This window comes from Macaca nemestrina, chromosome 5 (assembly GCF_043159975.1).
Source record: "Macaca nemestrina isolate mMacNem1 chromosome 5, mMacNem.hap1, whole genome shotgun sequence".
Lineage (NCBI taxonomy): Eukaryota > Metazoa > Chordata > Mammalia > Primates > Cercopithecidae > Macaca > Macaca nemestrina.
The window spans coordinates 176087038-176111871 of NC_092129.1; the positions used below are offsets into that span (position 1 = coordinate 176087038).

The following is a 24834-nucleotide window of genomic DNA, read 5'->3' on the forward strand; positions in this document are numbered from 1 at the left end:
AAACTAAGGTAAATTTCAGTTCCCATCATATATAAATTCTCTTAGACTAGCAAATGAGTTAACGAGTTACCGCTGGCAGCCATGTCAATAGATTGCTATTTAGAGATCCAGTCTACTGCAGCCACCGAGGGCCACTCTACCAGTAGCTCCCCAAACACTTCGAGTGGAAATTTGCCATCACTTCTCCACCTGTCTCACACCCCGCCCTCAGCCCCGCCCCCAGCCCCGCCCCTTCCACTGGCCCCACCTCCTGCGCTTTGGCCCGCGCTCGCCACGCCCCTTCCGTTCAGCCAATCGCCGCTGAAGTTTGCAGCAGTGGGACTTCCGTTTCCACCAATGCGGGAGGTTCTTGTTCTGCAAGTCTCGCCTCTTCCAGGAGCTAGGGCCGGAAGATGGCGGCGGCCGCAGAGTTGTCGCTGCTGGAGAAGTCCCTGGGACTGAGTAAGGGGAATAAATACAGTGCTCAGGGCGAGCGACAGGTGAGAAGGAGAGGCGGCGCAGAGGGGAAGAGGTGGACGGGAGCGGGGTCTGCCGAGCCCTGGCAGTACCCGGGCCGGCCACCCAATACCGGCGGAGTGAGGATGCTGCTACCCAGCTCCCCACGTGTCTGCGCCGCGAGCAGGCTGGCACCTCTGGGCCTCGGCCCCTGCCGCCCTACCTCCCGGAGGGAGGGGATAACTAGCTCAGGTCGGGCTCGGCCTGAACTTCACCTCCTGGGAAATCATCCCATTATGAGGAAACGAAACCAGTTGCAGGAGGGTCCTCACAGGGCTCTTAGACCAACCTGGAAGCCCCGCGTTTGTATTCAGTATTAACTGACTTTTTTTTTTTTTTAACCGTAATCGCACCTTTCATTCAGTTATTACGCAGCGATTCCGTGATAGCTAACAGGGTGTCAGGTAGCACTGTGCTGGGCCGGGGGAATACAGTGCTGATTTAGGGGAACATGCTTCCTCCCCTCAGGAAGCTTGCTTTTTGGCCGGTGGGACAAACACTGCAACCATTTAAATTGAAAGAGTGCCACGTTGCACCATAAATGGCAAAGAGAACACCTAAGGAGTCTTGGCCCAATCTAGGCGATTCGGGGAAGGCGTTTCTAAAGCCTTGGGGTATCAATTTAAGTGTGCGACCCACAGAGAATGAGGTATGAGATTGCCTGGTGAGGCACTGTTAAAACGTTTGTGTTTTACAGTTGTTTGTCGTAGAGGGAATGTATTAGAGGAGGAGATTACATCACAAGGTATGAGATTGCCTAGTGAGGTACTGTTAAAACGTTTGTGTTTTACAGTTGTTTGTCGTAGAGGGAATGTATTAGAGAAGGAAATTGGTTGTAGGAAGACTACTTCGGATATGTTTTTTTCGCTCCTTTGAGATCTTTTTCCAAATTATGTTTGTTTTTTGTCTTTAATTTTTTCTCTTCTTCATTTGGTCCATGTTGATCTTGTTTAGAAAGTAGTAGTATAGTTTTTATTTAAGTTAACCTGAAACCTAGAGAGTTAAGTGTTCAGCCCTGTGATTGGTGGCAGAGTAGGCATCGGAGCCAAAGTGACCTTCTTTTGGTGTTTCCTCTGCCCCAGTGATGATTCTGTCCCTTCAAGCCCCTACTCGCTAGTTTAGTGTATATATTACATAATACATATATAATATAAATACAATATATATGGCCGAGTGGACAAACATTGCAACCATTTAAATTGAAAGAGTGCCATATATACATACATACATATATATATATATATATTTTTTTTTTTTTTTTTTTTTTTTTGAGACAAAGTCTCGCCTGTTGCCCAGGCTGGAGTGCCATGGCATGATCTCCGATCACTGCAACTTCTGCCTCCCGGGTTCAAGCGATTCTTCTGCTTCAGCCTCCCAAGTGGCTGGGATTACAGGTGTGCGCCACCACGCTTGGCTAATTTTTGTATTTTTAGTAGAGATGGGGTTGCACCATGTTGTCCAGGCTGATCTTGAACTCCTGACCTCAGGTGATCCACCTGCCCTGGCCTCCTAAAGTGCTGGGATTACAGGCGTGAGCCACCGCGCCTAGTGTAGTTTATATTTTTTAGGGACCGTTGCCAAGATATGAGTATTATCTAGTATGAGAAACAATCATCAGCAAATAATTTAAAGCACAACATAATAAGCACTTTATGGACTGTCGCGGGTGAGCAGCAACTCTCTGGGGCGGGTGGTGCCAGGGTAAGAATTCACCAGGACAGCTGTAGGTAAAGAAAAGCAGATTTATTAGAGAAAGTATGAAAATATGTTGCGAGAGTGCAACGGGCAAGTTAGTAAGAGAGGAGCTAACCGCAAGGAAACAAAGGCTGGCTGGGGATTTTACGGAATAGTACTTCTGCTGTGTGCTGAAGAGGGGTTTGTGCAGTACTGATAACACTAAGGTTGCAGTGAGCTAACTTGAGTTTTCTATCAGTCAGAGGTCCGGTGATAGCTGGACACGGAAAGATTATTGAGTTATTTGTGCAGAAGGGCTGTGTCCTGGACCATGAAGAAAGGCAGACTTGTAGCTTATCGGCCTTCTCTTTTTGCTTTCCCTTGGTCCCCTCAACCTGATGACTTTTCAATAATTAGGACTCCACATGGAGGAAAACACTGTTGAGGAGTGTGAAAAAGGAAGTTAATTCTGACTATAAAAATGGATTTATAAACTCATGGAAGAGCTGGCGTTTAAGGGATTACGCTTTGAAAGATGTGTAAAACCAATAAATTATGAAGGATTGGGAAGTTTAGGGCAATAAGTAAACCAGTATGTGGAATGATGCAACGCAAAGTAAACCCCAAATCAACAGTTTGAGGCTCAACTGTGAAGACTTTGGAGTTCAGAGTGTGGTTTTAAATTTTATTTTAATTAAAGCATTTTAGCAGTGAGCAGCTAGTGAAAATTTCTGTTTGCTTGTATGGGGAAAGTGCTGGCCATATGTGATAAGATTCAGCCATTTTTTGGGAAGACAGCTGACAGCAGTGAGCCAGCGATAAGGCATTCTCTGCAGCATTACCAATCATAGTTAAAAACTGAAAGCAGTTCAGAGATCCTTATCCAGGAGAATGATTCTCTAAATTATGGTACATCAGCACGTTGACATACAGTCACGTGTTATTTAAAGACAGGGATATGTTTCAAGAAATGCATTGTTAGGCAATTTCATCATTGTGTGAACATTATAGAGTGTTCTGGGGTTTTTTTGTTTTGTTTTGTTTTGTTTTTTGAGGCAGAGTTTCACTCTTGTTGCCTGGGCTGTAGTGCAATGGCGCGATCTTGACTCACTGCAACCTCCGCCTCCCGGGTTCAAGCGATTCTCCTGCCTCAGCCTCCCGTGTAGCTGGGATTACAGGCATGCGCCACCACGCCCGGCTAATTTTTGTATTTTTAGTAGAGACGAGGTTTCTCCGTGTTGGTCAGGCTGGTCTCGTACTCCTGACCTCAGGTGATCTGCCCGCCTCAGCCTCCCAAAGTGGTGGGATTATAGGCGTGAGCCACCGCGCCTATAGTATTCTTAAACCTAGATAGTATGTCCTACTTCACAAACCGTAGGTATGTGAAAAAGCCTATTGCTCCTTCAGGCTACAAACGCGTACTGCATGTGTTACTATGCTGAATAATGTAGGCAGTTGTAACACAATGGTAAGTATTTGTGCATCTCAATATATTGAAACATGGAAAAGGTACAGTAAAAACACTTGACTGTAATCTTAGGGGACTGCCATTGGATATGCCATGCAGAACATCATTATGCAGTACACGGCTATTGCATAATGCAGCCATTAAAAGTAATTACTTTGAGGACTATGGAACCTTAAAATGAATGTGAAAATAGTATATGTCTCATAATTGCAACTGCATAAGAATTGTGTACTTTAGGCTATGTAAAGGAAAGAAAATGGACGTTTGAGCCAATAGGACTTTATTCAAACACTGGCTCTGCTATTGCAAACCTAGTGACCTTGGTTTTTATTATCTGTAAAATGAGGATGAGATTACTTACCTTATCTTACAAGATGTAATGATTCGATGAGAAGGTAACTGGGAATTTTCTTAGAGCATGGTTGGGTTGTGGATAATTTATTTTTACAAATAATTGTCTTTAGAGTTAGTTCTGTCCCCTCCCGCCCAGCAATTGTGAGTCATTTGATTTCTCTTTTATCCCCTAATATACCATACATTCAGTACACACATCTTAGTGTTACCACAAAGTTAACACACTCAGGTAACCACCCAGTCAAGGAATAGAACATTACTGGCACCCCTCAGAGGGTTCCATATTGTTTTCTTTCAGTACATTTAATTTATTGGTGATCCTAGAGATTGTGGTTTCATTTGAGTTGAAGGCAGAAGTGAGAAGTCAAGGAGCTATGAATAGTGAATGGAAAGTGGAAAGAACTTTTACCACCTTTACTTTGAAATTACGTCCTGACTTTGAATCTGTATCCTGTAGAGTATTAATCTCCTTGTAGACTTCATCAAGTCCTGTTGATGTAGGTGTATGAAAATGCCTTGCAAAGTGTAAATCATTACAGAGAACAAGATATAATTCGGCTGGATGCGGTGGCCCACGCCTGTAATCCCAGCACTTTGGGAGGCGGAGGTGGGTGGATCACGAGGTCGGGAGTTCGAGACCAGCCTGGCCAACATAGTGAAACCACGTCTCTACTAAAATTACAAAAAATTGCTGGGTGTGTTGGCACATGCCTGTAGTCTCAACTACTCAGGAGGCTGAGGTGGGAGAATCGCTTGAACCCAGGAGGCAGAGGTTGCAGTGAGCTGAGACCATGCCATTGCACTCCAGCCTGGGTGACAGTGAGAGTCCATCTCAAAAAAAAAAAAAAAAGATGCTATTTCACTGCAGAAAAAAGCAGCAGTCTTGCCAAAAAAAAAAACATTTCTTTTTTCATTTGCTTAAGTCATTGAGATTGTATAGTTATTATTTGTGTTTGGTCAGTCTTCCCATTAGGTAATACTTTCCATTTTCTTTTACATTTCTCATAATGCATTATGCTTATTTGTGTATCAAGAAAATTTAAATTAATTGTCAATTTCTTATACACAAGCAAACTTGTGTTGCTATTGTAATAGGGGAAACATGAAGTCAGGTTTATTTAAATATGATCACTTTGCTATATAGTAGGGTGCAGGTTAACTTGATTGAAATTAATACTGTATAATTAGAGTTTCCATTTTCTCTGTACATAGCTTAAAATTACTGTAGCAACATTATACTGATTTTTGCAATGTTAATAGCAGTTTCATCATCTAGCATCTGTTACCACATTGTAAATTATTTAACAGCTATTTTCCAGACTTCCATTTGTATGTAATTTAGTATCTTAGAGTAAAATCTGGGATTATTTCAGAAAACTGTTGAGGGATTTTGTGGTTACTTAGAAGTTGTAATCATGATGTGGTCTTCGTTTTTTAAATTCTGTGAACTTTTTTTTTCTTTTTAAGATTCCAGTTCTTCAGACAAACAATGGTCCAAGTCTAACAGGATTGACTACTATAGCAGCTCATCTTGTCAAGCAAGCCAACAAAGAATATTTGCTGGGGAGTACTGCAGAAGAAAAAGCAATCGTTCAGCAATGGTTAGAGTACAGGGTCACTCAGATAGATGGACACTCCAGTAAAAATGATATCCACACACTGCTGAAGGTATCATGACTTCTCTTATAGGCTGAAATGCATGAACTGTTAATCGGAAATCTCTTTCCCCTCAGATTAAAAAGCTGCAGCTGTTGGCTTTCTTCACCTCTTTCCTTCTGCCTCAGTAGTTTGCATCTGTTATTCCCTCTGCCTGGAACAGACTCTGTCCTCCCCCGGCCCCCCCCTCAGATCTCAGCTGAGGTAGCTGCCTTGGAAACTTTCTTGACTACTTCTCTCTCAGCTGGATGAGGTTCTTTGTTCTATATGCAGTCACAGCACCCTGTGCTTTTCCTTCAGAACCCTTGTCATGGTAATTACAGTATTATAATATGACTTTTCTTGTTTTTTTAATGTGATGCTCCACTCGACAATCCCGATTCTCTAAGAGGTAAAGTACTTTCTTAGAGGCAAGAGAGAATCAGAATCTTTTAGGGTTGTAGTTTGAAAAAACTCTCATCTGAGAAAGCTCAGCTTTCCCTGTTTTGAGAATCACTGCTTTAAATTTTTATTTTCAAAGGCATCAAATAATAATCTACTGGATATAGCTTCAGAGTTACCAAGAATGAAAAAAATTCCAAAGTTATTTTTGTTAATTTATTTATATAAAAAGAAAGCAGATTTTAAAAGATTTTGTTGAAGCTTTAAATTTGAGAGAAACTTGAGAGATTATCCAGACAACAGCATATCGCTGTAGAAATTCCTTCTGTTTCTTAATTTTATTGTGATTGTTTTATCATGGCAATAAAAGTTGTGAAAGAAAGGTCTTCCTTTATCACGTTGGGCACAATGGCTCAAACTGTATTCTTGATAGATGCCATCAAGAGAACTGGTAGAAATTCAGTTTCAGAACTTGGCCCTCTGTATGTCTGTCGTGATCAACCATTTATTCTTAATACCATAGTGGTCATTCACCGGGACCCTTCTCTTGTGCCCCTACTATTGACAGTATTTCCAGGGGGAAGCAGTCATAGCCTCCCTGCAAGTGAATTTGAGATTTCAGGCAAATAAAAAGTGAACACAACCTTCTTTTATAGTTTCCCAAAGGAAAGGATAGTAATGAACTTGATTCTGAAAGATAGGAACAGAATTTCAATGAATTGGGTTTATAAGGTTCAAAAGTTACATTAATAGATGTGGTATTAGAAGCATAGAAGTAACTTCCAAAGTGTTATCTCTGAGACATGTAAATATTTAATTGGGAGCCTCTAATGTATGTGGAGCTGGGCAATTTGCATTGTTTTTGAAATGTATGTGGAGCTGGGCAATTTGCATTGTCTTCCTTGTTTGACCGCAGTCTGCTCATCTGCACCTACAAAATAAGCACTTGCAATGCACCAGGATGCAGTTCTAAGGGCTGGTGGTGCATTAGACACAGTTTCTGCCCTTACAGAACTCAGACTGGCAGGTGAGACTGATTATGTATAGAGTGGATTGCAATGTGATTTTGGCCACATGCACAGATGAGGAAAGAGTTGTTTTGTTTTATTTGCTATTTTAAAACAGTGTTGTTTTTATTTTAAAAGCAGTAAATGTTACAGAATTTAAGAAGTAAAAATAAGCAAATGGAAGACATTTGAAACATCCATAGTCCCACCAGCAAGACAGAACTATTAATAATGCTTATGTTCGGCCATCAGATATTTATTAAACCCCTTTTGTGTTTTTTCTATGCTTTTTTTTCCTTGTGTATGTACTTGTGTATGTATTAAAAAAAAAAAAAAAAACGGACACCTACTGGGCGTGGTAACCTGTTGGGTTTTTTTTGTTTTGTTTTGTTTTTGAGACAGGATCTCACTCTGTCACCCAGGCTGGAGTGCAGTGGTGCAATCTTGGCCCACTGCAGCCTCCTCCTCCTGGGTTCAAGTGATTCATGTGCCTCAGCCTCCCAAGTAAATGGGATTACAGGTACACTGGGATTACAGGCGCGCACCACCATGCATGCCTTATTTTTTGTGTGTGTTTAGTAGAGAGAGGGTTTCTCTGTGTTGGCCAGGCTGGTCTTAACTCCTGAACTCAAATGATCCTCCCACCTCAGCCTCCCAAAGTGCTGGAATTACTGGTGTGAGCCACCTCGCCTGGCCAGTAAACTGTTTTTTTGTTCACTGACAATGTGTTGTCAACACCTTTTTACGTCAACAAGTATTTACTTATACTCTCCTTTTAATAACATGTTAGTGTTGCATCATATACAATGCAGGGCACTGACTCCCTGAGCAGTTGAAAATCCATGTATAATTTTGATTCCCCAAAAACTCAATTGCTAATATCCTACCATTAACTGCAAGCCTTACCTGTAACATAAAGCAAATTAATACATAGTTTGTATTTTATGTGTGTTATATACTGTATTCTTAAAGTAAGCTAGAGAAAAGAATATTATTAAGAAAATCATAAGGAGGAGAGAATACGTTTACTATTCATTAAGTGGAAGTGGATTGTCATATAGGTCTTTATCCTCATCGTCTTCCTTCACATCGAATAGGCTGAGGAGGAGGAGGAAGAGCAAGAGTTTGTCTTATTCTCTTGGGTGGCAGAGGCAGAAGAAAATTTGTGTTTAAGTGGACCTGTGCAATTCCAACCTGCGTTGTTCAAGGGTTAACTGTAATTATACCACAATTTAAATTATGTATCCCTCGGTAGTTAATAGATTTGTAGCTAAATATTTGAGCACATTCCCATTGTTTCCTTAGCCTTTTTGTTTTTTTTTCTTTTGAAACAGAGTCTTATTCTGTCACACAGGCTGCAACCTCTGCCTTCCGGGTTCAAGTGATTCTTCTGCCACAGCCTCCCAAGTAGCTGGGATTACAGGTGTATGCTACCACACCCAGCTAATTTTTTTGTATTTTTAGTAGAGATGGGGTTTCACCATGTTGACCAGGCTGGTCTTGAATTCCTAACCTCAAGAGGTTTGCCCGCCTTGGCCTCCCGAAGTGTTGGGATTACAGGAGTGAGCCACCGCGCCTGGCCTCCTTAGGCTAAATTCCTACAAGATAAACTGCTAGGCTAAAAGCTATATATGTTTAAGCTATGTTGCTCATTTGTCCTCTAGAAAAGTACATCATTATAGTATCGTAGCGTAATAGAGTGGCCTCTTCCCCAAAACTAACATGGTATTACCTCTTTCTCCTTCACTACCCCAATTTAATTACCAAAACAAGAAAATTTAAAAATTATTTGTTTGAGGCCGTGCGCGGTGGCTCACGTCTGAAATCCCAGCACTTTGGGAGGCCGAGGCGGGCAGATCACTTGAGGTTAGGAGTTCGAGACCAGCCTGGCCAACATGGTGGAACCCTTTCTCTACTAAAAACAGAAAAATTAGCTGGGCGTGGTGGTGCACACCTGTAGTCCCAGCTACTCAGGAGACTGAGGCAGGAGAATCACTTGAACCTGGGAGGTGGAGGTTGCAGTGAGCCAAGGTCACCCCACTGTACTCCAGCCTGGGCAACAGAGCAAGGCTCTGTCTCAAACAAACAAACAAACAAAAAATTATTTGCTTATTTTTTTTGAATACAATTAATAATGTGTCATTTTCATACTGCTTATTAGCTATTTTATTATTTTTAAAAATTTACATGTATTCTTTGCCTGTGTTTATACTGGGCTGTATAGGTTTTTATTATTTATTTTTAAAACTCTTGCTTTTAGGATATTATGAAAGGGTTTAATTCTTATTTGTCAAAGTTCCATTTCAGTGCTAAAACCACAATGCTAAGTTTAAATGCCTCATAAATAAGGTAGTATATAATTTCAAAAAGCAGGCAGTGCAAAACACTAACGTGTTGAGTCTAGATGGAGGGTATATAGTTGTTTATTTTACTGCTTTTTCAACTTTTTTGTATTATTAGAAAGTTTGATAGACGGAAGGAAAAATAAAAATCAGGTGGAATTGTAGGGGAAGTATTTAAAAAGTTTGACAATAGCATCAGAAAGAATTGTAAAAAAAAAAAAAAAAAAAGACACAAACGTCAGACATAATTAGTTCTCACCTGTGAATATTTTGAATGTGTGAAACTCTGTCTTTTGGTAGGAAAAATTTTAGTTATATCATGAACCCAGAAAATATTACCTAGTCATCGTTTATAAAAACTACATTTTTAAGAGTCTTGGCCGGGCGCGGTGGCTCACGCCTGTAATCCCAGCACTTTGGGAGGCTGAGGCGTGCTGATCACGAGGTCAGTTCAAGACCAGCCTGGCCAACATAGTGAAACCCCATCTCTACTAAAAATACAGAAAATTAGCCGGGCATGTTGTGTGCCTGTGGTCCCAGCTACTTAGGAGGCTGAGGCAGGAGAATTGCTTGAACCCTGGAGGCGGAGGTTGTGGTGAGCCAAGATCGTGCCACTGCACTCTAGTCTGGGCAACAGAGTGAGACTCTGTCTCAAAAAAAAAAAAAAAAAAAGGTCTTTATCTCTAAAACATGGATATAGATTCTGTTTTTGGAGAAAATATACAAAACTGTTATTGTTTCAGGTCTTTCTTCTTGAAATTAAATGGAGATGTATTTATTTTATTTGAAATTTAATTAAGATATTTAATTTCTTATACTTTCTCAAAGTTGATTTCTCTGAAGATATTTGGAGAGAAATCATATCCATTCAACAGATTACCGTAAAATTTAAGTGGTAGTCCCTAATATACCAATACATTCTACCCTTTCCACCGGAATTTTATTTTGATTCTTCTATGCCTGTCTCATTTCTGTCTATATTCCTTTATGTTCTCATCTGTACCACCTTTAGGGTCCCATATTCATATACTGTTTTGAAAATGACTGTCTTTAAATGAAAATCATAAGAGAAATGTGTTTACTCTTCATTAAGTGGAGGTGGATTATCATAAAGGTCTTCATCCGCATTCTCTTCATGTTGAGCGTGTATCATGTTCACTTTGTTTGCAAATTCAAAGAGATTAAATTAAATTCTGCAAACATTTTTTATTGACTGCTGAACCACTATATTCCAGACACTTTGGGATGTTGCTATGGTCTGAATGTTTGACTCCCCCTCCCCAAATTTATATGTTAAAATTCTAACCCCCAAAGTGATGGAGTTAGGAGGTGGGGTCTTTGGGGGTGATTAGGTCCTGGAGGCAGAGCGTTCATGAATGGAATTATTGCCTTAAAAAAAGGCCTGGGAGAGACCTCACCCCTTCCACCAAGTGAAAAGACGGCTGCCTGTGAACCAGGAAGCAAGCCCTTACCAGACACTGCATCTGCCATCACCACCTTCATCTTAGACTTCCAGCCTCCAGAACTGTGAGGAATAAATCTCTCTTGTTTACAAGCCACCCAGTCTATATATTCTATTACAGCTGCCCAAGTGGACTAAGACAGATGTGATTTGAGAATCGGAACAAAATGCCCTCTCTATAGTTTAAGGAATTCTTCTAGAATAAATGCTGTTGATCACTGGACAGTGTTTTATATCTAGTCTTTAGAGGAGCCTCAAAGAATATCTAATAATAGTTCATATAACTTATTTACAAAATCTTCCTCTGAAGGTTTTATGAATCTGTTGTTTCACTTAATTGACTGTAATTCAATGTAAATTCCTGTTCTGCTAAATTTAAGTGTTAATTTTAAGAGAAGCCAACAGTTTCCATCTCAGGAAATTGACGTATTCATGCTGGTCTGCCAGACAATACTTCTAACAAAAGTAAAAATAGATAAATTGGACTATGTCAAAATTAAACATTTCTGGACATAATCAAAGGAGACAACAGAGTGAAAAGGCAACCCACAGAGTAGGAGAAAGTATTTGTAAATCATATGTGTGATAAGGGGTTAATACTCAGAATATGTAAAGAACTTCTACAGCTCAGCAACAAAGAAACCCAATATCCTGATTTCAAAAGTGGCAAAGGACTTTAGTATACATTTAGCCAAAGAAGATATATCAATGGCCAGCAAGCATATGAAAAGATGCTGGAATCACTAATCGTTAGGGAAATGTAGATCACGTTTACAATGGGATATCATCTCACACCCATTAGGATGGCTACTACCAAAAAAAATCCCTCAGAGTAACATGTGTTGGTGAGAATATGAAGAAATGGTAACCCTTGTGCATTGTTGGTGGGAATGTAAAATGTACAAGTGCTATGAAAAGCAGAATAGCACTTCCTCAAGACATTAATAGAATTACCATATGGTCCAGCAATTGTACTTGTAGGTATATACCCAAAATAATTAAAAGCATGGTTTTGAAAATATGTTTGTACACTCCTGTTCACAGCAGCATTACAATAGCCAACGTGGAAACAACCATGTCTATTGACACAGGAATCGATAAAATGTGGTCTATACACACAGTGGACTATTATACAGCCCTAAAAAGTAAGGAAATTCTGACATGTGCTACACGCTACATGGAGGAACTTTATATTCAGTGAAACAAGCCAGTTACAAAAGTACATATATTTTGTGATTGCTGTTATATGAGGTATCTAAAGTAGTCACATTCATAGAAACAAGGTAGAATGGTGGTTGCCAGGACCTAGAGGCAAGGGGAAATGGGTGAATTATTGTTTCATGGATATAGAGTTTCTTAGAATTCTCTAAAGAGATTGAAATTGTTGGGGAATTTTTTATATTGTAATGGAAAAAATAAGTGTAACTAATGAGCATGAGTAACAAAATGTTTCTAAAAACAAAAAGCTAGACTTTAAAATGATCATAGATGGCATTTTGAATATCATTTTCTAATGTTTTCTTGTTTCTTTAAGACTAGTAATGTTTAGCCTATTTTTTTAAAATAAGGTGACTGGCGTGTGATTTGTGATTTTGAATGAATATTAATGTCAAAGAGTAAATTTATTAAATGGCGATATTTTGTTTTCTAGTAGCCTAAATCTTTTAAGTTGTTATATGGTAATTAACTTTATTATTACTGTTTTTTACATTAATATTTATTTTTATTTTTATTTTTCTAGGATCTTAATTCATATCTTGAAGATAAAGTCTACCTTACAGGGTATAACTTTACCTTAGCAGATATCCTATTGTACTATGGACTTCATCGCTTTATAGTGAGTATTTGAATAGTTACTAGCTTTTTTTCTGTAGTGTTCAGAATGATTTTTAAAACTTTGTCTTGAATTTAAATCAGATTTGCATTTTCAGCTTATCAAATAAAAATGAAAGGAATTACCGTATACAAAGTGCCTATGTAAAAACTCCTTTCACATATCCAGTTAACACAGTTGCTTCCTTTTCTTTGACCTTGATTTTCTTCCTGTGCTTCTGCTCTTCTTCAGCAGTGACTTCTCCAGCCATGCTTTAGGTTTTGTTGTCATCCCCTGGACCCCATATTCCTACCATTCTACCTCTAGATCTTAACTTCAGTACCCCCATCTTCTGTGTAACCACTTGTGATGGTTAATACTGAGTGTCAACTTGATTGTATTGAAGATGCAAAGTATTAATCCTGGGTGTGTCTGTGAGGGTGTTGCCAAAGGAGATTAACACTTGAGTCAGTGGGCTGGGGAAGGCAGACCCAACCTTGATCTGGATGGGCACCATCTAATCAGCTGCCAGCGGACATAAAGCAGGCAGAAAAACATGAAAAGGTTAGACTGCTTTAGCCTTCCAGCTTACACCTTTCTCCCATGCTGGACGCTTTCTGCCCTCAAACATCAGACTCCCAAGTTCTTCAGTTTTGGAACTCAGACTGGCTCTCCTTGCTCCTCAGCCTGAAGATGGCCTGTTGTAGGACCTTGTGATTGTGTGAGTTAATACTTAATAAACTCCTTTATTTATGTATTTATATATTCCATTAATTCTGTCCCTCTAGAGAACCCTGACTAATACACAGCTTATCTTAGCTCTTTTAATCTCTTAGTGTCTAATTTCTATCTGATGTAATTTGACTCCTGTTTTCCAAATCTGTATACTTTCTTCCCCACCCAACCTAGACCCTCTTTTGTGTAACTTCAGCTACATCCTCTTAATATCTTCAGCTCCTTTGCTTTACCTTACAGTCACCACCTTTTCCCTGTAAGTTCCCGGCTGTTGGCCAGTCCAAATAAATGTCTTCATTCTTACATCCAAGATCCAAGCTGAGCTCTACTGGAGAAATTACAACACTGTAGATTATTGCCACTAAAAATGTTTACTATCCAATTGCAGCTGGGCTCTCATACTGGATCAGCTTCTTTTTTTTTTTTTTTTTTCTCCCAGGGATACTTCCAAACCTTTACTTCTTTCCTTAAGCCCCTTCCTTCTTCCTCCTTTATCTTTAGTCCTTATCACCAAGCCTTCCTCCATCATTTGACTAGAAAAATGGAGGCTGTTCATCTGAATCCCTTCATTTTCCAGCCTGCCTGATTGTGCATCCTTGTCTATCTTGTCTCCTTTTCCTGGTCTCAGCCTTGCCTTTTTCCTAGACCAATCCATTTGTATCAGTCCATTTTCATGCTGCTGATAAAGACATACCTGAGACTGGGTAATATAAACAGAAAAAAGGGTTTAATGGACTTACAGTTCCACATGGCTGGGGAAGCCTCACAATCATGACAGAAGACAAGGAAGAGCAAGTCATGTCTTAAATGGATGGCAGCAGGCAGAGAGGGCTGGTGCAGGGGAACTCCCACTTATAAAACCATCAGATCTCATGAGATTTACTATCACAAGAACAGCACAGGGAAGACCTGCCCCATGACACAGTTACCTCCCACCAGGTTCCTCCTGTGACATGTGGAAGTTACATTTCAAAATGAGATTTGGGTGGGTACAGCCAAACCATATCACCATTCATCTGACTCTTACCTCAATCTCCTCTCCACCTCCTGCCCCCTTTCTGGATCTTTGCTCCAGATTGTATTTCCTTTCTTTTTATTTCAGTCTTGCCCACTACCTACATGGTCAGTCTCTTTATTTTAAATTTGTTCGTGAACAATGACATAATATTCGGTATGTTCTTGGCACTGTTCTTCATGCTGTATAAATGTTGACTCATTTAGTCCTAATAACAGCCATATAGGGTAGGCACTAATATTATCAGCCCCATTTTACAGATGAGATAACTGAGGCATAGAGAGGTCAAATGTTTTGAGATTGCCTAAGTAAGTGGTGGAACAAGGTCCAGAAACCAGACACTTTGGCCCCAGAGTGTGTGCTTTCTTACACCCATCTCTCTGCCTAAAAGCTTGGCTCAACTCCCCATCACCCTAACACCCATCTTCCCCTGTGGAAAAAAACAAACTCATGCATTTTTGTGCATTGTGCGCCTCATGCATCCAGTCAGTCAGATTCTGATGTCTAGCTCCTGAATGCCTCTCACATGTGTCTTTTCCTCTGATCCCGATGACATTGCCCAAGTTCCAGTATTTAGAATCTTTTGTTCATCTAAAGAGGATGGACTGTAAGACATGAGATTGGTGACCCCTGGAGCAGTCTTTCTCATGACTGTGTCTTTTTCTTTCTCAAAATAATTAACTCGGCTGGGCGCAGTAGCTCACCCCAGCTACTTTGGGAAGCCAAGGCGGGTGGATCACCTGAGGTCAGGAGTTTGAAACCAGCCTGGCCAACATGGCGAAACCCCATCTCTACTGAAAATACAAAAATTAGCCGGGCGTGGTGGCTCACGTCTGTCATCCCAGCACTTTGGGAGGCCAAGGCAAGTGGATCACCTGAGGTCAGGAGTTCGAGACCACCCAGGTCAACATGGTGAAACCCCGTCTCTACTAAAACTACAAAAATCAGCCAGGCATGGTGGCATGTGCCTGAAATCCCAGCTACTCCAGAGGCTGAGGCAGGAGAATCACTTGAATCCAGGAGGCAGAGGTTGCAGTGAGCAGAGATCGCACCACTGCACTCCAGCTTGGGCGACAAGAGTGAAATTCTGTCTCAATTCGTCTGACTCCTACCTCCCTTGCTATCCTCCTTCCTGTCATTCTCTCAGCCACAACATGTGCCCCAGAGCCTGCTGGATGCTGGGCTCTTTCTACCCAGCGTCCTTGCATTGCTCTTCCCTTTTGCTCCCTGGTCCCAGCCCTTCCTTTCCTCCCTACTTCATTTGCATTTTCCAAGTATCTCTCTGTTCCCGCTCATTCCTCGGCTGAATCCCTCTCAGGCCCCTAAACCGTATTGAGGTGCTCCTTCCTGTGTGTGTGTTTGTACGTCATATACACCTTAGGTCTAGCTTGTTTCACTCTTACTGTAATTCTTTGAAAATCTCTCTCTCTAAATTATAAGCTGCTTGACTCAATGATTGTAGCGGCACATATTTGTAACACCATTGTCTGAGGTAATTCCTGGCACGTGTATGTAGTCGCCCCTGCATAAACACTGAATAAAATTTTAAACGTATTTCTCTATGCTTTTCAAGGAGTTTCCTATATACTTTCTCATTGTGCCTCATCACTAAGAAGGAAATAGGACCAGTGTTATTAGCCTCCTTTTACGGAGAAGGAAACTAATGCTTAGGAAACTTGAGGTTTAAAGGCGCAGCACTCAGTTTTTGGAAGGGCCAAACTAGGTCTTCTGACTGAAGTGTCTTAATGTGTGGGGAAGCTCTTTGTGTTATAAACTATGAAATACCGTAATAATTGAGGCCTGCGCAGGCCCCAACCTGTCCATGGTTTGGGGCTGCTATCTGCCTCATAAAGCAAAGTGGAGGGTTTGTCTTTTGGAAAAACAAAGTCGTTTTCTCCTCTGAAAAAGCCTCCTACATAGTTGGCTTTGCCATTTGCCAAGAATAAGAGGGCACGGATTGAGGCCTCATGAGTCTGGGTTTTCAGTTGAGGTTGAAGAGAGAAGACAGGGATTGTAACCAGAAAATTCAGAATGGAATGTAGTTCCCTCCAGAACTCCTGGGCTTCATGACAGTCGTAGAAGTGGATTCCTTTTGGTTTCCCCTCACCCCACAAACATACTGTAATAATGCATAATACAGTTATTAGTCCCCTACTCAAGCTATAATCCCTAGGTTTGAATTTACTTGACTTTATTGTGAATTGTTCCTCAAAGATCCCTCAGTGATTATGTTAAATTCTACAACATTATTGTAATGGCTTAGAATGATCCTTCATTTAGTGTAAGACTATTATGAGTTTTAAATGATTTATTGAAAGCCCACTGTGTATGCCCACTGTTTTATACTTGGGAGGGAGACAACAGAAGTATAAAACTATTTTCAGGGGCATATTAATCTTATTGAAGAAATTAGACTGTTTTACATGAAAGCAATTAATGAAGTAGAGAAAATGGAATCCAGTGCTAATCTCTGGTCAGAATATTATGTTATTAATGAACGAGGCAGATGAGTAGAATATAGAATCATAAAATTGTCAGAAAAATATCTGAAGATTTGGATGGCCTTGGCTATCTAAGGGAATTTTCATTGTTTTGGAAAGCTTATGATAAGTTTGATTACACATGTTCTTTGTAAATAGGGTGACCACATGATTTCTCATCCAAAACACTTGACTGTGAAAGAAGGCCTGTTAATAATTACATTGGGACAACAGGAGTGAAGTAGAATGAATGTTCCCCATACTTACAAAGAATATGATTCAATTTACACAAAATAAGGGACGGGAGAGGATATGTCTGATTTCTGTTCATCCCCTCTTGGCTTTTAGCACAGTGCCTTGCACAGCTAAATACGTATTGAGATTAGCAATATTAAGTCTGGGCATGATGGCTCATGCTTGTAATCCCAGTACTTTGGGAGGCTGAGGCAGGTAGATTGCTTGAGCCCAGGAGTTCATGACCAGCCTGGGCGACAGGGCAAAACCCATCTCTATTAAAAAAAAAAAAAAAGAAAAAAATGAACCAGGCATGGTAGCTCTGCGCCTGTAGTCCCAGCTACTTGGGGGAATGAGGTAGGAGGATCATCTGAGCCCAGGGAGGTCGAGGCCACAGTGAGTCATGACTGCACCACTGCATTCCAGCCTGGGCAACAGAGAGACCTGTCTTAAAAAAATAAATAAAACAATATTTAACAACTGGTACCCATTTATAGTTCCTATTTCAGATTTTTTATCTTTGTAGTGAAAGTGTAATATAATTTAAGTGATGTTAGTTAAATGTAGAGAAAGTTTATTGGAGTTGAAATACATTGATTACCAGCTTCTTTTTATTCCATTCTAGGTTCAATATATTTTAGTAGCTTTTGGAATTTAAAATGATGATGAGGCACAACTTACCTCATTTCAAAATGAAAAAGTCTCCAAGGTAAAGAGGATTTGCTGCTAAGGTATCTAAGCATCTCTCTCCTGGTGGCAGCCTACATACAGTCTTTGAACTTGGGGGAGTCTGTACTTGATTTTAGTAAGACTGTGCTGCTGTGAGCATGGCTACCCAACAGGGCTCCAAGAACAATTTCTATCTGAAAACCACAATAACAAACTTGTTGACTTTTTAAAAATATATATATTGAAATGTGACATATGTTTTGACATTTAACTTTTTAAGCTTTATATTAGGAAAAATGTCAGCAGTCATCCTGTGTGATGACAGCCAGCAGGCTAGTGAATGTCTCTTCAGACCCACAAGATCTGGCTTGCTGTGGCATCGGGCTGTCATTAAGAAGGAGAGTATTTTTGTAATCCCAGCGCTTTGGGAGACCGAGGCGGGCGGATCATGAGGTCAGGAGATCGAGACCATCCTGGCTAACACGGTGAAACCCCGTCTCTACTAAAAAATACAAAAAATTAGCTGGGCACAGTGGCAGGCGCCTGTGGTCCCAGCTACTCAGGAGGCTGAGGCAGAAGAATGGCGTGAACCCGGGAGTCGGAGCTTGCAGTGAGCTGAGAATGTGCCACTGCCCTCCAGCCTGGGCGACAGAGCAGGACTCCGTCTCAAAAAAAAAAAAAAAAAAAAAAAAAAGATGATACTGAAGTGCAACTCATAATCCAAGTGTGTAATTAAGTTTTCCTCTCCTCTAGTTTATGCAGGTTTTGCAGTAAGGAAAGGAAATACTCTGAAAAGGAGGGAACTTGTTTGGAATTCCTTTGCCAGCAGAATGAACAAGGTCATAATCCTATAGTGCAAAATATTCATAGCACTATCTGCAAAGTTATTTAATTACGAGTCTAAGTGCACTGGAGGGCACTTGGTTTTTAGGCAGGTTAGAAGTGTTTCATTCAGTACTGCATGTTAAAGTTAGGGTTACTTTAACAATATTTAGCACTCTCTATGTGTTAACATTTTCTATTTTGGAATGTATGTCCTCTTCATATATAGTGACTAGGATGTTATGATTAAAGATATCCTTATCTTTTTCAAAGTGAAATTGAATAGATTAATATGTAAATCACTGTTGACCATCCTTTTGGGTTCCTGTCATGAGTCAAAGTATCTCTCCCACTCTAGTCCAAGTGCAGGCAAAGTAATCAGAGAAATAAACACCTTCTCAAGGAACAGGCCTCACAGACTAAAACCTACACAATGGCAGAATCGCACTGTGGTGTTACATGGCATTCCTGTTAAGTTGGGTACAAATACTTACAGATGTGGAATAAGTGATTTCTAGGTGTTAAGGTAGGGTAGGTGTGAGGTGCAGATTGGCCACCTGCTGATATTTACCAGGTCTTTGTGCTTTGTTTGCTTTGGCAGTATTACTTATTTTTGGCCTCATGCATTCCTTCATTTGTTTGTTCATGTTATTCAGTACGGAATATGTAATCAGCACAGTGTACAAAACAGCAGTCAAGGAACCTTCGAGTCATCAGATAATCCCACTGTATTTTGTTTCATTGTGAGCCCAATTTTAGTCATGGCTGAGTTATTCTGAGATCTGGTCTATCTTAACTCCATTTGAGGAATATTATGTTGCCTTTCCTTTGTTATACTGCCTGTTAGTGTGGCTGTTTATTATAACACCAGTGACTCACTGCTTTCTTAAAGTGATTTCACTAGTAGATAGTCATCCCTGTGAACAGACTGTTACTCAAGATTATTAAAATCCTTTGTAATATTATGTGCTTCTTGACTGTAAGATTGTTATCAACTGAAATACTTTTGTTCTGAAGTTTGGAGCACCATTGGAGGCATGTGGTTCTTTTATAAGGAAAGGAAAAATAAAAGAAATAACTGCAAAATAGTCCAGGAGGCCTGGCCCTAAAGAATGTCCCAAAGGCGGCAGCGTGGTGCCAGTTGGAAAGGTAACAAAGCAGCGTGTCACCCTGATCTGGAATGGGTCACTTAAAGTGTTTCTCACATGACTTCATGGAAAATTAGTGATTCAGAATATTATCTGCTTGGCTTTAAAGTTCAAAGTCATGATAGAGTGCCAATATAAATTAAAAGGAATTATTAGGCAGAAAGAGCCAAGCACCACTATAGACACACTGGCATGCAGACCGACATGAAGCAGGAAATGGTAACTAGAACAATTGCATTATTTCCTGTTGTAAGAAAGGAAAAAGAACTTTAGCTAGAAAGGGATGGTGGAAAACCAGTGTTGTAAGTAAAGTAGCCCAGGGGATCCCATCAGAAATGTTTTTAAAATCTGTAAATTTGGTGAGGGGAGAAATCTGTTCATTCCTTTGTTTACAGGAAGTTTATATAGGGAATATCTTCCAAAAAAGTAACAGAGTTAAGAAGTCAAGGTCATTCATAATTATCTCAGACTCAAAGGGACACGTTCCAAAGTTTAAACTGTAAAAAGAGGTGAAAGTGGTAACCATAACCTCATCCTTTTTGAAAAACTCTGAGTTTCTGGCAAAAGTTTCCTGAGGGAAAATGAATAAATGTAGTCTCTAAAATAGATCATCTAAAATTATTGTAAAATGGATCATCTAGCTAGAAATTATTGGAATGGGGGCTGGGCACGGTGGCTCACGCCTGTAACCCAGGCACTTTGGGAGACCGAGGCTGGTGGATCACTTGAGGCCAGGAGTTCAAGACCAGCCTGGCCAACCTGGCGAAACCACGTCTCTACTAAAAATACAAAAAATTAGCCGGGCATGGTGGTATGTGCCTGTAGTCCCAGCTACTCGGGAGGCTGAGGCAGGAGAATCACTTGAACCCAGGAAGTAGAGGTTGCAGTGAGCCCAGATCGCGCCATTGCACTCCAGCCTGGGCAACAGAGTAAGACTCTGTCTCAAAAAAAAAAAAAAAAAAACTGGAATAAATTAGGAATCGTTAGAAGCTTTAGGAGCTCTTGGAATAAAAACTATTTTGTACTGTGGGTCTGTTGATAATCCTGACACTGGAGACTCCAAATGTAAAATGTTTAAGTTGGAGAATATTTGTTTTGCTGTGTTCTGTGTGTTATTATTGTTTTAAATAATAGGCCTGTGAGCAACATATACTAGTCCTCTGTGACAGCAAATGCTGTTCTGAAATACAAATATCACAGATAACATTGCCCTTTTTACCTAGTTTAAAATCTGTGTGAACAACTTGAATATAAACAAGCATTAGTACTCTGTTGTTTGGAAGTGCTTTACCAAATAGCTGAGTGGAGAATTACCTGAAATGAAAGAGCTATGAAAGGACTAAAATGATAAGAAAGAGGTCAGATTTGAATCATCATATATTTCAGCAGCTAACATGAAATCAAGTTGGAGTAAAACTTATTATTACATCTGTTTGCTTTAACTATCAGCAAAGAAATTTGTCGAAGTTGATTTTGAATTTTATTCATTCATTCATTCATTTTTCGTAAGAAACCTCCCATTTCTTGTTAGATTTGCAGCTGTGTTTATTACTGGTTGAGCTTTTAATAAATCGTACATTTTCTTTTGAGGTCCTTGGTGAAGTTTACATATAGTAAAGATTTAGAAAGAGAACAAAATGCTCTTTTACAAAATATTTTTCAAAATATTTTTGAAATATAGACTGATGCTCAGTTTAGTCCACAAATGATTAAGTGCTGCCTATGAAAACACACCTGACACGGAGATGCTCCTTTCAGTTTGAATCTACCAATTAGCCTAATGTAATTCTTTACATGTGAAACCATGAATTTTCTTAATAAACATTAAACTTTTACATTAAAAAAGACATTCTTGGCCAGTTTTCTTGACTGATGTGTTCTTTATCTCTGTGCCATGGACTGACTGTTATAGATGAGACAGTTATAGTAACATCTTTCTAAGTAGACACAACCTACACACCTTAAACAGATGAATATGTTTTTATGATGTGCTAGAGCAGCTTGTGTCTGGGATTTCAGTATCACTAAAACCCGGAACTTACATTTTTATGAAACAGAAGCAGTGAAGATTCTCCCTGCTAACAACTTAAGTAAACTGAGCCAACAAATATGATTCCAAATGAACATTTAATGAGAAAATACTGCCTACTTTTTAATTGTATTGTTAATATCCTTTTGTATTCTGTAATAATGATTGCATGTAGAGTGATTTGTCCTTCACCTTTGGTGATCTGGTAACTTAGCAGAATGCTTGCCTGTAGAACAAGTATGTGCTAAATTCTGAAAAGCAAAGGACATCCATCTCACTAAAAATGTCTCCCAACAAGCAGGCAGCTGGTGGGTTTGTACCGCTTGCGGGGTGACTGAGTTCGTTCTTTCTGCAAACACTCCTGTCAGTGTTACAGAGACTTGCACTGTCTGTTTAGTAAATGTGACTTAGGAGAAGGAACTACACTACCCATTCATGGGGCATGGCTGCAAGTTACTGCCCTGCTGGTTTTCTCTTTACCTGATAACTCTCAATAATTCCAAATTTTACCTTAGAGAAAAGTCTCTGAGTCACCTACTTCGGAATTTGAGCCCAGTGAAATGATAAGCACCTGCAGTTTGTGTCACGTCTCCCTCTAACCAAATCTCTGAGCACTCTGGTAGCTTGATAGCAAGTTGGGTGAACTGCTACATTCACTAAAAGACTGAGTTCAGATTTATTGCAAACAGAATTACGAAAGTCTGTTCTCATGCATTTACTCAGCCTCCTTCATCTGAGTCACACGCCACTAGCAATAGCCCCCCCTTATATTAAGCAATATTCACTTGAAATGGATCATTTCGGTTTTTTAGGTTTACTAAAAAATAGTAGAGAAGGAACTGTATCTTAATCTATCTTCCTTTCCAATGAAGTAAAAAACAAATTCTTTGACCTCCAAATCCTCAGTTAATGTAAATTTTGCATTTGTTGAAAACTTGATATTTCCCAGGAAGCACATCTGGTTTTGAACTGAACATAGCATTGAACATGAAGAACTTTTACAAGTCAGTGTTCATTGGGCTGAAACTTTTACTCCTATCTGAATATGTTGGCTTTTGAGAACTCTTGGGGGATTGATATTGTTGTTTTTCAACTTCTATCTCCTACTTAAGTGGTATTAATAGTTGTGCTTATGTAACATCTGTGTTGTGTGTGTATGTTTTTAATCTCTACTTAGGTTGACCTGACAGTTCAAGAAAAGGAGAAATACCTTAATGTGTCTCGCTGGTTTTGTCACATTCAGCATTATCCAGGCATCAGGCAACATCTGTCTAGTGTTGTCTTCATCAAGAACAGACTCTATACTAATTCCCACTAGAAGCTGTCCATGCCATACAGAAGATGTATTAAAAATGTTTTAAATGGAAAATGTACTCTGGGCCACAGGACTAATGTAAATTAATATACAGTCAGTCATTATTTGTTGAAGTTGATAGAATTTTTGAAGTGTAAACTTGTGTCTGAATGTTTTATTTGTTCTTTAGTTGAAGTTTTGCAATTTTTATGTCAAAATTCAATTGCTCTTAAACAAGTTGAGATCAAGTTATCAATTAACCTTGTTTTTAATAGATGACATTTATTTCAATAAAAGTTGCAAATCAGGGGCTTAATCTTTACAAAAATTGGTGGTCCTTTTAATGGTTGACATATTTGGCTATTAATCTCTCTTTCATATTCTAAAATTCATTTTCCCCTTATGGATATTTATGGTAGTTTGTTAAGAACTGTGATAAATTGTGCCAAGGAAACAGGGAAGACAGATGGATTTGTTTTAAATATTTATGTGAGCTAGTAAATGTGGTTGAAAAAATATTTCTTGGTTGTTTCTTTCTTTCTGTAGTCAGTGTTCATTGGGGTGAAATTAACTACCGAACTGCCCTACGGGAAACTGGAGGAAGATACATTCTTCCAGGTCCTCTTGAGTTAATGATTCTTTTTTGTTGTTAGGCTTATTGTAATATGCAGTGGTCCAAAAGAGATGGGAAATTCTTCCTCCTGTAAGGAGGAAAATAAATATAAAAACAGAGATGGGAAAGTCTTACTGTCCCACTAATTTTGGATTTTTAATTACTAGATTTTTTCTAAACTGAAAGCCAACTCTCATGGAAAGAACTGCTGTTAAAGTGCTGTGTGAAGAACGGAGGCGCTTCATTAAAAGATCTGTATATTTTATAACTCTTGCTGGTTGAATAAATAATAGTTATTGTAGAGCTAAAGACCTTATCTTTACAAATAATGAGAAAAATGGGGTCTTCGGGGGCTTTCCCGTTTAATGCTACTTAATGTTTTCATGTTGATGCTGAGTCTGACCAGTGGACCCATCAAAGTTCTAGCAGAAAGAGCAGATACTTGGGAAATATACAGCACTCAGGTTGAGTCCTGTTTTTATCACTTAGTAGCTGTATGACTGTAAACAAAGCAGTTAATCATGTTTTCTTAATCTCCAAAAATAAAAAGATAATGCTAAATTAGGAGGATTAATGTAGACAACATGAAGAAAAAAGCCTAATACGTAGCTCTTGGCCATCAGTAAGGTTAGTTTCCTTTCTCTTCTCCAGGCAAATCATGATTTTGTTGTTTATAACAAAACGAGGATTGTAACAGGCCCCCATTTTTGCCTCTCAAGTTACTGAGTCAGGAGGCTTAACAGGCCAGGTGTGTGAACACGGCACACCTCATTTTACTGCATCTTCAACACATTGAAGGTTTGTGGCAACCCTGCTTCGAGCAAGTCTGTTGGCACCATTTTTCCATCAGCTTGTGCTTGCTTCATGTCTCTGTGTCACATTTTGGTAATTCTCACATTATTTTGAATTTTTTTCATTACTGTATCTGTTACAGTGATCTGTGTCCCGTGACCTTTTTTACTATTGTTATTATTTTTGGGGTGCCACAAACCATGCCCATATAAGACTTCAGACTTAATAAATGTTGTGTGTGTTCTGACTGCTCCACTGACCAGCTGTTCCCCATTTCTTTCCTTTTCCTCGGGCTTCCCTCTTCCTCGAGACACAAGAGTATTCAAATTAGGCCACTTAGTAAACTTATAG

The 24834-nt window shown here is 39.6% G+C and overlaps 1 protein-coding gene and 1 long non-coding RNA gene across 8 annotated transcripts in view; one reads left to right on the forward strand and one right to left on the reverse strand.

Moving 5' to 3' along the window:
- Positions 1 to 384, reverse strand: part of LOC105487401 (uncharacterized) — a 56700-nt gene extending 56316 nt beyond the window's left edge. For all 4 annotated transcript variants that reach the window (XR_011624057.1, XR_011624054.1, XR_011624055.1 and 1 more), the window contains exon 1: positions 248 to 384. This is a non-coding gene — a long non-coding RNA (uncharacterized lncRNA). The remainder of the gene's footprint in view (positions 1 to 247) is intronic.
- Positions 264 to 23596, forward strand: LOC105487402 (eukaryotic translation elongation factor 1 epsilon 1). 4 transcript variants are annotated; one of them, XM_011750848.3, is made up of 4 exons: positions 264 to 479; positions 5459 to 5659; positions 12581 to 12676; positions 22962 to 23596. In XM_011750848.3, the coding sequence occupies exons 1-4, from the start codon at positions 393 to 395 to the stop codon at positions 23100 to 23102; spliced, it is 525 nt and encodes a 174-aa protein (XP_011749150.1). In that variant the 5' UTR covers positions 264 to 392; the 3' UTR covers positions 23103 to 23596. The 4 variants fall into 4 exon arrangements, with proteins under 4 accessions (XP_011749150.1, XP_070953769.1, XP_070953770.1 ...); XM_071097668.1 differs by lacking the exons at positions 264 to 479; positions 22962 to 23596 and adding exons at positions 943 to 1144; positions 17742 to 18453; XM_071097669.1 differs by lacking the exon at positions 264 to 479 and adding an exon at positions 946 to 1144 and having other exon boundaries at positions 18539 to 22984.
- The last annotated feature ends 1238 nt before the right edge of the window (positions 23597 to 24834 follow it).